The 16,246-nt window shown below is 41.6% G+C and overlaps 1 protein-coding gene across 1 annotated transcript in view; it reads left to right on the top strand.

Moving 5' to 3' along the window:
• Positions 1-16,246, top strand: part of LOC144668638 (wings apart-like protein homolog) — a 140,497-nt gene that overhangs the window by 111,941 nt on the left and 12,310 nt on the right. The window contains exons 12-13 of the mRNA XM_078530881.1: positions 12,085-12,260; positions 15,024-15,139. Coding sequence (XP_078387007.1) covers positions 12,085-12,260; positions 15,024-15,139 — 292 coding nt within the window. The remainder of the gene's footprint in view (positions 1-12,084; positions 12,261-15,023; positions 15,140-16,246) is intronic.

Genomic DNA, 16,246 nt, shown 5'->3' with positions numbered 1-16,246 from the left:
TGTGACCACCTGAGAGGGCTCAGTTTAACGTCTCATCTGAAAGAGATGTCCATCAATGCAGCACTCCCTCTACTGCACTGAAGTGTCAGCCTTGATTTTTACGCTTAAGACCTGGAGTGGGACTTGAACTCAACCTTGAGACCCAGGGACAAGCACATTGCCATCTGAGCCACAGCTCACATGCAAAGATCCCAGATGCATTTTAATAGCCTTTTCAACTTCTCCTACAGTCTTCAGAGATTTGTGAACATACACCCACAGGTTCCTGGACCCCCTTTAATTTTGATCCATTTAGTTTATATTGCCCCATCTCATTCGTCCTACTAAAGCATCACTTCAGCCTTCTCTGTGATGAATTTCATCGGTCAGGTGTCTGTCCTTTTTACAAGTCTCTGTTCCCTTGATGTCTGTTGTCGTCCTCCACACTATTCACTTAATTGAAGTTTCTGCTTATCTGCAGACTTTGAAATTATGAAATTGTGTACCCAAGTCCAGGTCAACAAAGAGCAGTAGTCCTAATACCAACCCTGAGGTTCACCACTATGTACTTTGTCAGCAAGAAAAACAGCTCTTCAATTCTCTGTTTTCTATCCCTTAGCTAATTTTGCATCCAGGTTACCATTGCCCCCTTAATCCCATGGGCCTTAATTTTGCTAACAAGTGTATTGGTGCTAATTTGTCCAACACCTTTTGAAAGTCTATATTAACAAAATCAATTACACTAGCCTCAACAAACTCCTCTAAAACTTTATCAAAGAACTCAACAAGTTAGCCTTTACTCTTAACACATCCAAACTAACTTTCATTTATCAGCCATATCTTTCCAGGTGGCAGTTAACTTTTTCCCAGATTTTTTGGGAACCCTGTGTTTCAGTTTTCCCACCACTGACATTCCACTGACTGGCTTATAGTTACCCTTTTTAAACAGCTATGTAACATTGTAACCCTCCAGTCCTCTGGAACTAACCCCATATTCAAGGAAGAAAGTGACCAGAGATTATCATGTCCTCCTTGCTCCCCACAGTATCTTCAGGAGCATCCCATCTGGACCTGGTAATTTTTCTACTTTCAGCACTGCTGACTTTTTAAGTACCTCCTATCTTTATTCTGCTCAATATTGTTACTGCCTCCCTCTTTGGTAGCACCCTCCTTGTTAGTGAAAAGATGCAAAGAACTCATTTAATGCCTCGGCCATGTCCTTTGCCTTGGCAAGAAGAGCTCCTTTTTTGTCTTCAATCAGCCTCATCTTTTATTTGACTACCCTTTTACTGTTTGCGTTAATAAAAGACTTTTGGGTTCCATTTTATGTCAGTCACTAATCTGTTCTCATACTGTCTCTTTGCCCCTCATTCTATTTCAGGATTCCTTCTCTACTTTCTACATTCAACTTGGTTTTCTACTGTATTATGAACCTTTGTCATAAGCCTCCTTTTTTCTGTTTTTCCAAATTTAGTTTAAGCCCTCATCCACAGTGCATAGGTCCTAACTCTGAGGTGCTCATCTACTTTCAAGCCCCTCCTGCCCCAGAACTGGTCACATTGCCTCCCTCTTTCACCATTTCCTCAACCATGTGTTGACTTGTTTTATCCTACAAGTCCTATACTCACTGTCTTGCTGTACAGGGAGTAACCTCAAGTGTGGTGCCTCGCAAGTGTTGGGCTTCCTGTGTCCTGGCCTGGAACCTTTAATAGTCTTAGTGGCGCCATCAAAGGGCATGATATAGTCAGCATAACACTGGGCTCAATGCTCCGAGTGGTATGATACTTGCACTGCTGCTTAAATATTGGGTGTCTGCTTAACACTGTTATTGCCTACACACAAGGTTTAGTATATCCATTGGCTTACTGGAATCAATGATAGAACTAGATTTGGAGTAGTTTCGGGGCGGAGTAGGGGGGTGGTTAAAAGAAAGGATAGATGCCTGGGACTAGATTTACAGCTTTTTTCAGAGAGCCAGCACAGATGCAATAGGTTGCATGACCTCCCGTGTTGTAAGATTCAGTGAAGTTGGAATTTGCTCAGTACCAGGAAGTCTGAAACCACACCTGTGGTGCCTGTAATGTTGGTTCTTAATTTCATGTTAACTGGAATTTAATTGAGCTCCTTACTGGAAGTGAGCTTGATGTATAATCACTAAGTTACATGAAAGAGCAGCTTTATTCTTGCGGGTACTGTGGGTAAGCTTCATTAGTAGTGAATTGGCTCTCGATCTGGGCAGAGGGAAAGAGACAAAATAAACCAGTAAAGGAGGAAATGAAGCTCATGTTTTGTCGTCTTCGTGGACCAGAGCAAGTGAACCAGGTGTTCCACATTACTGCAGTGCAGTTATTGCAAATCAGAGACTGTCATCAGCTTGTCTGCCCAGCCCTCCCCTTGCTAAATTTTCAATTGTGGTTGAGTCACTATGCTCCTTTTGGCTTAATCCAATAGGCTTTATGGTGTAGTAAGAAATCTCACCAATGGGGAGTGGGTATTCTTTTTATTTTGATTTTTTTTTTCTCTGCTATTCACTTTTGTTTTCTAACGAAGTTTTTAAAAATAATCTTCAGTTTGAAGCCTTCTGTGAAAGATCTGACTGCTGAGTAGCTAGCCTGAAGTCTGTTCTTGCTGATCTACTGTTAGTGCTGTCTGACTGCCCCTGTCTACTGTGCACTGTGACTTTTTTCAACTGGGATGTTTCTGCTGCCAGCAATTCTCTGATAGACGCAGGCAGCTGGCTGATTCTAACTGGCATCAGCAGGTTTGAATTGGCCCAGCCACAATGGAGCATGATTTGTCCATTGCCTTACGTCACTGATCTCTAGTACCTGACCCCAGTCAGTCATTGAGAGTGCAGTGACAGAAGAACACTTATTTTCTGGTTGCCTAGTTTCTTTTGGTCTGACATCTAGATTAGCAGTCAGCGTGCTCGGTTCCTGTTGCAGATGTGCAGTCACTCTTCTACTAATGTGTTTTCCTTAATCCTCGGTCTTTTCCTTCTCTGCCAGCTCCCTGCGAAGAGAAACCTATCCTGGTTGCCTGGCTCTGACCAAGAGGTGGTGCAGTTTGAGCCTAGTGAGCTATGTATTTTCTTCCAGTTCTGCTAGTTTTCTACGTTTAACCACTGAGTGGCACTCCATCCAATTGCAGAATAAAACACAACACAGAAATGCACTCTGCATTCTCTGATGTACTCCTCTGGAAAAAGGAAGTCTGAACCATTCTCACATCTTAAACAGCAACAACAGCAGTCTGTTCTTTAGCGTATTCAGTGTCTTTAATAGCATCCCAAGGAGCTTCACAGGAGTATTATAAAACTAATTTTGATACTGAACCACTCGTAGCGATGCTAGAACAGATGGCCAAAAGCTTGGCCGAAGAGGTAAATTTTAATGAGCTTTGTAAAAGAGGAAAGAGATGTGGAGAGGATTGGGGAGGGCATTCCAGAGCTTGGGTCCCAGACAGCTGAAGGGACAGCTGCCAATTGTGGAAAAATACAAAACCTTAAGAGCTTGTTCAGATGCACCAAGAATACAGGGCCTGGCCGTTTTTATATAACGAACTGTATTACAGAAGAAGATCTAAGGTGGAAAACACACAATACGATGGAACCTAGAGAAGCTGAAAGAAGTAACTGAAGAAAACGAAGCACGAAAAGATAAGGATACTATCAACATGAATGTGTAATGGAAACAGATTAAAGAATCTGACAAGGAAGAAGGGGCAAACGGCATAGAGTCTTTAAGAGGAAAAAGGATCAAGAAGCCTTGGGCTATGAATGCAATGTTGCAAAAGATGGAAGAAAGGAAAAAATGTAAGAATATCAATACCGAAGGCGGCAAGCTGAAATACAGAACAATGAGTTAAGAGAAACAGAAATGGCACAAAAACAGTGGATAAAAGAGCAATATAATGTAGTCGAAGAATTGGATTTACTGGGGAGGGTAGACCTATATGCAAAAACAAAGGAGACCTGTGGTACTCAGCATAAAGGACTGAAAACAACAGCAATAGAGAGTAAGAAAGGTGTTTCATTAGCAAACCCAATGGAAGAAGCATATTGAACTATATGCAAAGAATTAAAAACCTGAAATGGTTGAGCTGGAAGAGAATAATGTTGACATCAATTTCATTGGGCCAGAAATACTAGAGAGCAATAATAAATTATATAAAAATTGGAAAAGTGGCTGGAATAGATGAAATACCTACAGAGTTGATTAAAAAATGTGGGGATGAACTTAATACTTACTAAGATGTGCAAAGATATTTACATATCAGGAGAATGGCCAGAGGACTTCATGCAGACAATGCTGATCATCCGAAGAACGAAACCAGTGACATGTTTTGACATTCATACATTAGCCTGATTGTCCATGCATCGGAGGTTTTGAGAATTGTGCAGAGTGGATGGGAAGGCACAGAACTACATCAGATGACCAGTTTGGATTCCATGAGAAAGAGGGATGAGAGAAGTAATTGGCATTATGAGATTAAGATGAGTGAACACAGTTTAGAGTTTGGACAGGAGTTATGTTTGTTTTGTAGATTTTGAAAAAGCATTCAGTCAGGTTGACTGGGTTAAACTCTTGACATTGGAGAGATAGACAGCTCATAAGAAACTGTACATGGGGCAAACAGCGACAAAGTGGCCAACCAAGAGTGGTCAGAACTATGTGTAATTGGAAGAGGAGTTCGACAAGGGAGTTGTTTATCACCAGCCCTTTTCAATGTCTATGCAGAAGCAATGATTTTAAAAGTGTTTGAACTCAGAATCTGGTTAAGATCAGGAGAGTGAATGATAACATCAGTTAGATTTGCAGATGACAAAGCACTTGTAGCAAGCACAGAAGAAGGATTCCAAGAACTAGTAGATAGACTAATAGCAGGCATGAACTTTGAAATGAAAGTGAATATTGGCAAAACCATGTAAAGCACATCTCAAAATCGCCAAGAAATATTCATATCTTCATAGAAGTAAGGGACTTGAACAGGTGCAAGAATTAAGTATTTAGGAGGCATGATTTCTACAAATGGACGGTGCAAGAAAGAAATAAGAACAAGGATAGCAATGGGAAAAGTTGTATCTAGTCAGAAGAGATGGTTGCTAACCAGAGGGCTGAATAAAACAACTCAAGCAACTTGTAAAGAGATTTGGAATGTTCTTTTATGTGGATGTGAGACTTGGACCTTATGGAAGGAGGAGACCAACTTGCCAAATAACTTTGAAATGTGGATTTGGAGGAGAATGGAAAGGATCAGCTGGACAGAAAAAGCAACAAATGAAGAAGCTGTGTGGAGAGAATAAACTTGCTGAATGTAATTTGGAACAGAGGCTAGGCAAGGCACATCTTAAGAGGAAATGGGACCAGTAAGAAATGTAATGGAGGGAAGATTTCAAGGAAAACTAGGAAGGAAAGAAATATCAATGCTGGATGGCTTGAACATTAAAGGAAGTCATTGGAAAATGAAAAGATTGGCACAGGATTGAGAGACATGGTGAATACTACAAGCCAAGGGACCTGCCTTCAGGAAGAGCACATAATGAGCTGTATTAGATTGCACGAGAATTAATGTTGAGTATCTGAGTTTTTTCTGCATTTAATTGGCTGCAATAGACTTTGTAAGTTTCAGTATTATTTCTAATTTATAATCAACCCTAAAGTTACACTGGAATGGTACTACTAGGTGAATGTGGTTTGTGTCTCTTTAACAGGGCCATGGAGTTGTGAAATAAGTAATACTGGGGAAGGCCACTAAAGTAGTTAGTATAAAGGATTCAATACACTTTATGAAACCTTGGTTAGACCGCACAGCTGTGTATATCTTTTGCTGTCCATATTCTAAAAAGGAGCAGAAGAGAAGGTACAAAATAAAATAATTTACAAGATTGGGACCAAAGCGAGATTATTCCTAGCAGGAAAGACTGAACAGACTGAGACTTTTTTCTCTAGATAAAGAAGGCTGAGGGATGACCTGATCAGGATCTTTAAAATTATGCAGGGTTCTGTAAGGTTATTGTAGAGAGATGTTACCACTTGTGGGGGGGAGTCCGAAACTAGATACAAGTCTGCAATAAATTAGTCAGGAATTCATGAGAAATCTTTTTATTCGGTGGTTATAATGTGGAACTTGCTACCTCAGGGAGGAGTTGAGGCAACTAGCATAGATGCATTTAAAGGGGAAGTTAAATAAGTGCATGAGAAAGGTATAGAAGGTTACACTGAGACAGTGAGTTAAAGTAGGTTGGGAGCAGGCTTGTGGGGCATAAGAAATGGCACAGACTAGTTGGTTCAACTGGCCTTTTTCTGTGTTATAAAATTCTATGAATAATGAATATACCTAAAGGATAATAAAATTTCACAGCACTGAAGCAAGTCGTTCAGCCCTTTGCGCTTGTGTTAATTGTGTATCAATTGTGTTTAATTATACACAAGTCGAGGGCATTAATTGAGGTTTCACTTGAACGCTTGAAAGAGACCCGAGTGGGCTGAGTTAGGAGATACGTGCTTGTAATGTTTCAGTTAGTAAATATAAGACTGAGTAAAGATTGGTTCCAGTATCACCCTTCACCGACTGGCTTTCTGGAATTGAACATTTGGACCCATTTTTGAAAGAACTCTCCGATTAGTCCCACTTCACTGCTCTTTCCCCTTGGCCTTGCAAAATTTTCCCCCTCAAGTATTTACCCCATTCCCTTTTGAAAATTACTATAAGATTATTATAGGATCCTGTGGGAACTTGACAGGGTGGATACTGAAAGGATGTTTCCCCTTGTGGGAGAGACTAAAACTAAGGGACAAGTTTAAAAATAAGGGGTCTCCCATTTAAGACGGAGATGAGGGGACATTTTTCCGCTGAGGGCCGTGAGTCTTTGGAACCCTTCCCAGAGAGTGATGGAGGCAGGGTCATTGAATTTTTTAACGGCAGAGGTAGGTAACAAGGGAATCGACAGTTTTCAGGTATAGGCAGGAATGTGGAGTTGGGGCCATGATCTGGTTGAATGATGGAGCAGGCTCAAAGGCCTAATTCGTATGTTTGGATGTATTGAGGCTGCTTACAGCATCCTTTTCAGGCTGCATTTGGAGAGTGAAATATTTCACTCTGCACTCTTTGAGGTACCACTACATGATAAGAAACCCATGTGAGGCCATTGGTTTGAAATTACTGTCACCATCACTGTTTCATTGAGTCACCTGTGAAAACCTAGAACAGTTTCTTCATGGAGGCAGGTGTATTGGTCACTTTCTAGAGTGAAAAGCAGACTTTTGTGTTGATCACTACACTGAAAGTGGTTAAAGCTGAGGCGATATATCTTATAGGATATCTCTTGGTAAGTTTGATCTCCGGCCTGAAATAATTAGTCGTTATTCCCAGTCTGAATATTGCTATTTGCCATGCCAGTTGCAAGGAGTGAATTTTAGCAGGATGCTTCTCCCAAACCCCGCAGAGCTGCCTGTTAGCTGCTGATGATGATGTTGCCTTATTGTCACAAAGGCCATGGAGAGGATTCCAACTTTGAAATAAATACAGTAAGGCTGAAGCACATTGGGATAGAATCTTAGGTTTGACACAGCTCTTTTATCTGCTTTCAGAGGCCCCCAGGGATAGAAAGAGCTCCTGGTTTGTTTTGTATTGCACACAATATATTGGCTTGTTTATGAATGCGCTTCTGTCTCTAATCTGATTAGTGGCAAAGTGGAGCTCTCACAGATGCTGGAACAGATCTGACACTGTGAACCCTCCCTTAGCTTTCTATTTCAGAGGCTGTGCCAGTGCCATTTACATTCATAGGGGAACAGCAGGTCAGGAAGGTAGCCAAGAGCCAGTAAATTGGTTAATTATATTCATGTCATGTCTTGGAAATTATTTCAATCTCAAAACAAATGTATTGCTTGATTGTAGTTTTTAAAGTAACTTCACCATGCACAGTATCATTTCTTCAATGTTCCTTCTGTGCCCGAATAACTTGGAAAGCACTTTGTTACTTTATCTGCTGCTGTAGATTAACTTCCAAATGCAGCACTTTCAGCTTCTCACCTTGCAATTCTGAAGCCAGGGGCCGTAGGAGGGGGGAGTGTGGCCCTCCCTTTCCAGTAGAGAAGGTCTCAAAGGCAACCTCATTCCTTGTTGGTCAGAGATTTGATTTGACCTTGGTATGGTGGCGATGCTGAGAAGGCTGGCATTGTTGCCCATCCTGGGACCCATTGAGTCGGTGATGGTGGATCCTCTTGTTGAACCTGCTGCAGTCTGTGATGCTCTCCTCATGGTGTCAGGCAGGGAATTCCAGGATAAGTATGTGATTTTGCAGGGAAGTCTGAGGTGATGGCATTGATGGCATTATCCTTCATTGCTGGAAGTCACAAGGAAGGGAAGTGATGGTAAAGAAACCTTGCCCAGTTGCTGCCATGCATCTTGTAGATTGTGTCACTGCTGCCACTGTGCACCTGTGCCAGAAGGAGTGGATATTGAGACTGGTGGTCCTGGATGCCGTTGAGTTTTTTGTTGGAGCTGCACCCATCCAGACAAGTACTTTTTTATTTGTTCACAGGATGTGGGTACCGCTGGCTTGGCCAGCATTTATTACCCATCCCTAGTTGCCCTTGAAAGTGATGGTGAGCTGCCTTCTTGAGCTGCTGCAGTCCATGTGGTGTAAGTACACCCAGAGTGCTGTTAGGAAGGGAGTTCCAGGATTTTGACCCGGCGACAGTGAAGGAACAGCGATATATTTCCAAGTCAGGATGGCGAGTGGCTTGGGGAACTTGCAAGTGGTGGTGTTCCCATGTGTCTGCTGCCCTTGTCCTTCATGGTGGTAGAGGTCACGTTTGGAAAGTGATGAATATTCCACCATGTTTGTGGCTAGCCTTGTAGATGGAGGACAGGCTTTGAAGAGTCAGAGGAGAGCCACCTGGAGTACCCAGCCTCTGACCTCAGCTTGAGGCCATGATATAGCTGTCGCTGGCCCAGTTCACCAACTGGTCAACAGCAACCCCCAAGATTCAGTGATGATGGCTGTGCTTTCTTCTGGAGATGGTCATTACCTGGCACTTAAGATCAGATATAGTTCTCTGCATTCACAGAAACAAACCTGTACTGCAACAGAAACGTACTTGAGTAATTCTAAACTTTTTAAGTTACACAACAGCAGTGGAAAGACTGAAGAAGTTAAGGTTTTACTTAGAGCAGAGAAGGTTAACGAGAGATGTATTAGGGGTGTTTAAAATTGAGGGGTTTTGATAAATCAGATGAGGAGAAACTTTTCACAGGTGGGATGGTTGGTAACCAGAGGGAACAGATTTAAGGTAATTAGCAAAAGATGAAAAAAAAATGGCACAAGTTGTGACCTGGAATACGCTGCGTGAAAAGACAGTGGAAGCAATTTCAATAGTAACTTTCAAAAGGAAATTGGTTAAATGCTTGGAAAAAAATTGACAGGTTAATGGGGAAAGAGCAGGGGACTAATTGGATAGTTCTTTCAAAGAGCCAGCACAGGCATGATGGGCTTAATGGCCTCCTGTGCTGTGTTGTTCTGTGTGTAAGTATGGAATAAGCTACTTTCTATATTGAGATGATACTGTGTGACACATTGGTCACATAGACTACAGTGCTTTATGTTTACATGTTTTAACATTTTCAACCCAATTCCCCACCCGTGAATAAAGACCAAACACACATCTGGAGGTGAACAGTATACTGACAGTAATTATGAACTTTGCAATTCTCAATGTGTAGACTAGAGACATTTGAGCTATCACTGAACATGACAAATCCTTGCCGATTCGCAGTAGTAATTTTCAGTTTTTGTTTCTCTCTGCTTCTTCCTTTTGCCTGTCTTGTGCTCTTTACCTTTGTTTCTCTCCCTTTTCTCTTTCATCCTATCCTTCCCTCATTAAGCAATTATCTTGTGTGCTGCTTTTTTTCTTTTGTCAGTGTTTCTGGGCTAAGCCTGTGATCTCTCAAGGAAGTGTGCGGGTTTTAGGTCAGGATACGCGTGCCATGCTCAATATGGAATTGTTGCCATCTGCTCGGCAGCCCAACTGTCACATACCATTAGGCTGATGGTCAGCAGGCATCACACAGTTACACTGCTGACTTGTCCTTCAGTCCCTAAGAATTAGGACTAAACTCATTTGAATACAGTCAAGTGATGTCAAGTTAATTTTAGCTTGACTTTTTCATTTGAGGGCAACCTGGTATCTGGGATGGGGAAGTATTATCAGCCCAGAAATTAGGAATAATTCTTTATTCCATTGGGCGCTTCAACAGGATGTTCACCGTTGCTGTTGTTGGCAGGGGTGTTGAAACACTTCCTTTTGCTGAGCACACACCATTGAACCTGGTCGGGTGTGGAATGGCCTGTGTAAGTGCAATACATTCAGGATCAGCAAACAGAGAATTTTATTCAACCAAAACTAGAATAGACACCAATAAAATATATAGAGCATAAAAAGCAAGGATGTGTGTGTGATGTATTTTATGCCATAGCGACAACAACCTGGGTTTGGAATGGATCAGGTGATCAGACTTTATACAAGGAGCACCGGATGTTTTTCCATAGAAATGCCACATTTTAAAATGAAACAAAAATGTACCTTGGCTTCCAAAATGGTCACCACCTCAAATGTCTCCTGCACAGTAAGAGTAAAATTGTAAAACACATCTTTAGCCTCAAATTGGAGCAGATAATGAGAATTTTTTCAGTATATGCAGTCTCTTTAAAAGCACCAGGAGTTAAAGATACCTTAAAAAAGGGCAGAGAGTTTCCGATTTGTGGGAAGTAAGTTGTCTGAGCCCCAAATTGTGCAGAAAATATTGTAGGAAAGTTTGCATAGTAAGGAACCATTTTAGCCATCATGCCACTATCTTTGCATGCTCCATTGGCGAGCCTAACAGAATCTCGGTGTTTGACAGGCTGTCAATTGCTTTTGAAGTTTAGTGACCAATGTGGATACCACATTTTTGTCTAATTTTGAAATGTGGCATTTTTATCTGACGGCACCGATTGCTACTGTTATAATGTCTGATTGCCTGTTCATTTCCAAATCCAGATTGTAACCAAAGTTTTTTTTTAACCTTTATGGCCTAGTCTGTGTGGTTTTATAGGTTTTGTTTAATGATCGGGATGTGATTTCATTCTGTGACTGTCGACAGATGACTGCTGAATCAGCATGTCTTTGCCCTTTGCCGAGAGTCAGTGCATTTAATGTTCCATTGCTGCATTAAGATTAGTGTGTAGATTACTTGGTGCTTCCCCTAGGAAGCAAGTATTCAAAGCAATGCCTGCAGTATTTCAATCCATTACAGCAATTAGGCTGTAACTTAGTAAACCATTTTCGATAATGCAGGGCTTGAAATTGCCAGGGTAAGTTATCTATCTGCTCCACTGTGTGCACGAAATGGATGTATTTAAAGGAAGTGGGCTCAGGTGGTCTGTCTAATTCAACAACCCATTGATCTGTGGGATGAGTTTGAGGAATGATTTGTGGAGCCATGTGAGAGAGGAGATGACTTAGTTTTTGTATACATATTGTCAGTCGGTGAGATCTCTCAGCATATTGTCACTAGTTTTCCTTGTTTTAAAGCTTTTAAAATGCAGAAATCTGCTGCATTGTGAACGTGAGAAAGAGGAACTAGGTAGATGTGATTCTTGATAGAAGCACATTGTGAATTCTATAAGTTAGAGAAAAGTTACATGCTGCAGGAGAGTTAGCCAAGGCCACTGTAATACACCTGTCAGCTTTTGATCGTTGCCGGTCCCCCTGTTATCCCAACCATGAGCAGCAGGGTGATACAAAAAGGGAGCAAATGGAAAAATATAAACTTGGTTAAAACGTGGATTTTTACATGTACCAGAAAGGAAGTGTTTAAATTTATAAACCCTGAGAAAATTGTTTTCTCATTTTTTAACCATTAGATTTAAACATTGTTTTCCAAGTGCTGCAGTCTTTACTACAATTCTGAAGTCAATCAGCAATCGTGTGTGACTGACTGAATTGTAATCTATTTTAGGTTGCATGATTTAAACAGTTTAATGTGAACCAAGCCACAGATCTCCAGATACACCGCCCTCCCTCTCCTGATGCCTTGTTAAATGTGCTTTACCTGCAGGGCTTTGCGACATTGTGAGCAGCTGATCGCGCGATATAACCGGGAAGAAAACAAGGTTTGCATGGCAAACAGCAATTCCCTACCACATTACAGTGCCTCCAGTCATACTGGCAAAGCAGTCGAGGACTGCATGAGAGCAATCTTTGGAGTCTTGTTAAATTTGACCAATGACAATGGTAAGTTTATAAGTGGAAGAACCATATCTGCTTCCTGCCACATGGTTCAAAATTGAATTAATAATACATGAAATGCTGAGTCTTGAGAACATGATTTGTGGTGAGCAGCCCATGGGCTCCTCTGCTAGACTGTGGTCTGATTAAAATGGAATTGGCATAACATTACACTAGGATAACAGGAACAAAAGGTTATTTGTTCAACTTATGTTTTTATTTTTCTCCCATGAGTTCTTTGAAGGAAACAATATTTTGTGCACCATTGTACCCTTACCTTAGTGTCTTAGTATGCTGAGTTGAAAATAATTGTAAAATATAGATCGTCAGTGGTGCTTTTTAAACTGAGAGCTGTTATGTAATTAATTCAACTTTTATTGAATAAATATACTCCCTATATTGTGTATCCCCACCCTTACTTTAGGTTTTCAGTGTTTGTTAGGACTTCAAAATGTCAGCAATGTTCAATTGCATTCACAGAATCAGTCACTGGAGCACAGAAGGAGGCAATTCAGCCCATCAAGTCCATGGCGGCTCTCTGTAGAGCAAACTAGTCTCTTATTCCCCCACTCTATTCCCATAGCCCTGCAAGTTTATTTTCTTCGAGTGCCTAGCCCAACTTCCTTTCGAAATCATTGATTGTGTCTGCTTTTCTGTCCACCTCAACTAAACCTGTCATAATCTTGTACAAATCTATCAAATATCCCCTTGAGCTGCTTTGCTCCAAGGAGAACAACCCCAGCTCCACAGCCTAACCCTGTAGCTAAACTCGCTCTTCCCTGGAACCATTCTGGTAAACCTCCTCCATCCTCACATCCTTCCTAAAGTGTGGTGACTAGTACTGGACACAGTACTCCTGTTGTAACTTCCCTAAAGTTGTTGTACTCAATGCCTCTATTTATGAAGTCCAAGATCCAACATGTTTAGCTAGCTATTCTCACAATATGTCCTGCTACCTTTAAAGATCTATACACATGAGCCCAAAGTCCCTCTGTCCCTTTACACTGAAGTACTGTGCCATTAAGTCCATATTGCCCCTCCCTTTTCCTTCTCCCAAAATGCATCACATCACACTTCTCTATATTAAATTCTATCTGCCCATTCTGCTAGCCTATGTCCTGTTGCAGTCAGTTGGTGATATTCCCACTGTCTGCCACACTTCCAAATTTAGTGTCATTGGCAAATTTTGAAATTCTACTTTATTCCAATAAACAAGTTATTCATATGTACGTACCAAAAAAGCAATGGTCCGAGCACTGATCTTTGGGGAACACTCTCTCTCTGCATGTCTCTCTCTCTTGCCCTGCTTGACTCTGTCCGTGTCTCTCTCTCTCTCGCCCTGTTTGTCTCTCTCTCTTTCTCTTGCCCTGTCTGTCTCTCTCTCTCTCTCTCTCTCTCTCTCTCACCCTGTCTGTCTGTCTCTCTCTCGCCTTGCCTGTGTGTCTCACCCTGCCTTGGGCACCCCCTGCCCCTGGTCCCTCTTTAAGATGGATGAGTGGTTCTAATATTTCTGAGCGTACATTGGTCTGGCCCTTTGAAGGAGAGAAAATTCTGAAGTTATCACCGACATTTAGTGTGATAATCTGCAATTTATCACAAGGCAATAAGCTGATATTGGCACTACGTGACTCTATTCTTAGCTGAAGGTAAAGATGCTGGATATGACCCTGTTAAGATTTGTGAGCAATTTATTCACTGCTGCACTGTTTCTGCAGTGGAATGTTATTTTATTTCCCCTCTTTTAAACTTAAGAACTATTGATAGACTGATAACAAAAGACAAACGTGGCTTAATTACCGAACCTTTGAAGTCTTATTATCTGCCCTAGCTTTTGCAACATTCCACTAATTTTAGGTCTTTTGATCTGGTTCATTTTCTTTAACTCACAGCAGCAGCTCATGATTACTTTTTTGAGGGGTCAGCATTCTCCCATGTGCCCTCGGTTTTCCTTTGCTTTCTGTTCCTTGGGCCATGAGGCCAGGTGAACAAGCTGCTTCCCTACCACCCTGAGGCTCCTTAGCAGCTACTTGTGTGACCTGGCACTATCTCTATCATTTCCCCTCCAATCCCTTTTTGCTGACCGTGTTAGACTTCCCCTAGCACCCACCCACTATGATAATTACAAATGCAGTGCTTTAGAAACAAGCTTGGTGTGTCCTTCATCAGTTGTTGCATTGAAATCAAGGACCCTGTCAAGTAGGGGATAGAATCTGCAACCATTAGTGGCGTCACGTTGATGTGCCAGCATGATTCACTGCCCCAGTCATTTTATAATGGAGACTGCATCCAATAAACCTTCCTGCCAGAACAAAATGTCTTGTTCTCTTATTAGACAGTGAGGGGATGTGCTTTGAATATGCCACAATTCTGAAGTGTAATGATACTATGAATGTTAAACATTTATTTTCATCAAATAATTGGGCAGCAGGTTTTTTTGTTCCTGTGTTACACAAGCACAATAGCAGAGACTGTTTACAGTTTATTTAATAAGTATTTTTGTGGCATTCCTCTACTCTGACCCAAAGGTTAAGAATAGTTGGTGCTGACTGAGGGTGTTAATGGCTGGAAGGCCAGTATCCAAACTATGCGGTGAGTTAGGTGGACTGAATGACATTTATCAATTCTGAAGGTAACTATGAAAATGTCTTTTCAAAATTACTGGTGGATGCTATTGATTCATTATATGATCTTAGCTGTGGGGTAAACTCAATAAATACCTTTCGTTACTCAGGCTTATTGTAGTCCATTTTATATTCTCTTTCTCTTTAGAATGGGGCAGCACAAAGACTGGTGAGCAGGACAACCTCATCAGCACGACCATGAACTGCGTGCTCCAGGTGCCACAATACATACCTCAGGAACAGAGATTTGACATCCGAGTGTTGGTAAGAAATATGTGATCACTGCAGTGAACGCCACCACAGCTTTTCGGCCCTCCCTAGGTGCCTACAGTGGAAACAAGGGATTTTAGTTACAGGCTAAGACCGTTCTTTACTCTAGCTGCCTCTTTCAGTGTAATTAAAATTAACTTGGCCTACCTAATAATAGATCCCCACACTCCTTGCCATACCCCCACACACTGTAAAGGTCAGCAATATTCATGCTGTAAATCAGCAATGCATACAGTACAGATCAGACTTTTTCTTGGTCAGTGGCGATATTTGTTTTAAATTAATTTGTGAACTGCCTGTGTAGATGCAATACAGTAAATGTATCCCTGTCTGGTGAAGATTTATGCTGGCTCGTTCATTTGCACTGCCCGTAGTTTTTTTTTTTTGTTTAGAATCACCTTCAACCTTGGAAATCTCTTTGATTAAGATCCAAGTAATCACATGGCTTAGTCTGAGGACAGAGAGGAGGTGCTTAGTGAGAGTGCAAAAGATGGGGATCACCAGTAGAAAGCTGAACTTTGGGAGGTGGGCTTGGTTACAAAAGAAATGCTGAGCAGGTTATTCCATGGAGGGAATGCAGGCAGAGGGAGGGAGATGTTATGGGACAGGCTCCTAACATTAAGATTTCATGAGACCCAACCGCATCTGCACACACCTAATCTTGCATTGTACCTGGGAGGCTGGTGATCCATTGTCAACCTGTCGGATGCACACATCGGAATCTGGTTAGTTCAAACAAAATGCATTGCTTGGCCAGATCTCCGTCCCCAAACCCATCACTGAAACACTCTGGGAGCAAGGTGCAGAGTGTCACTGTCAATCTGTGGCCACAAAACACACATTGCCTTAATGTGTGAAGAAAGCTGAGGTTGTCAGCCAGCGGGAGCAAAACATGAGACAAACCATCAACATTGATAAGTAACTAATGTTTTGTTGATTATCACCATGGCGTCATGTGGATTGATGCAGTGAGGTGGACAGTGTTCTTGCATATCAAGAGACCCAGCTCAGGACTCAGAAACCTAAAAAGTATATCTAGACCTGACATGGAGCCAAGCTGATGAATCAGTATGTTCAGAGGGCTGTTATCGCTGCCAGATG

Source organism: Cetorhinus maximus, chromosome 27, assembly GCF_964194155.1.
Source record: "Cetorhinus maximus chromosome 27, sCetMax3.hap1.1, whole genome shotgun sequence".
Classification (NCBI taxonomy): Eukaryota; Metazoa; Chordata; class Chondrichthyes; order Lamniformes; family Cetorhinidae; genus Cetorhinus; species Cetorhinus maximus.
The sequence above is the reverse complement of the archived record's forward strand: the minus strand, read 5'-3'. Positions and strand labels throughout refer to the sequence as shown.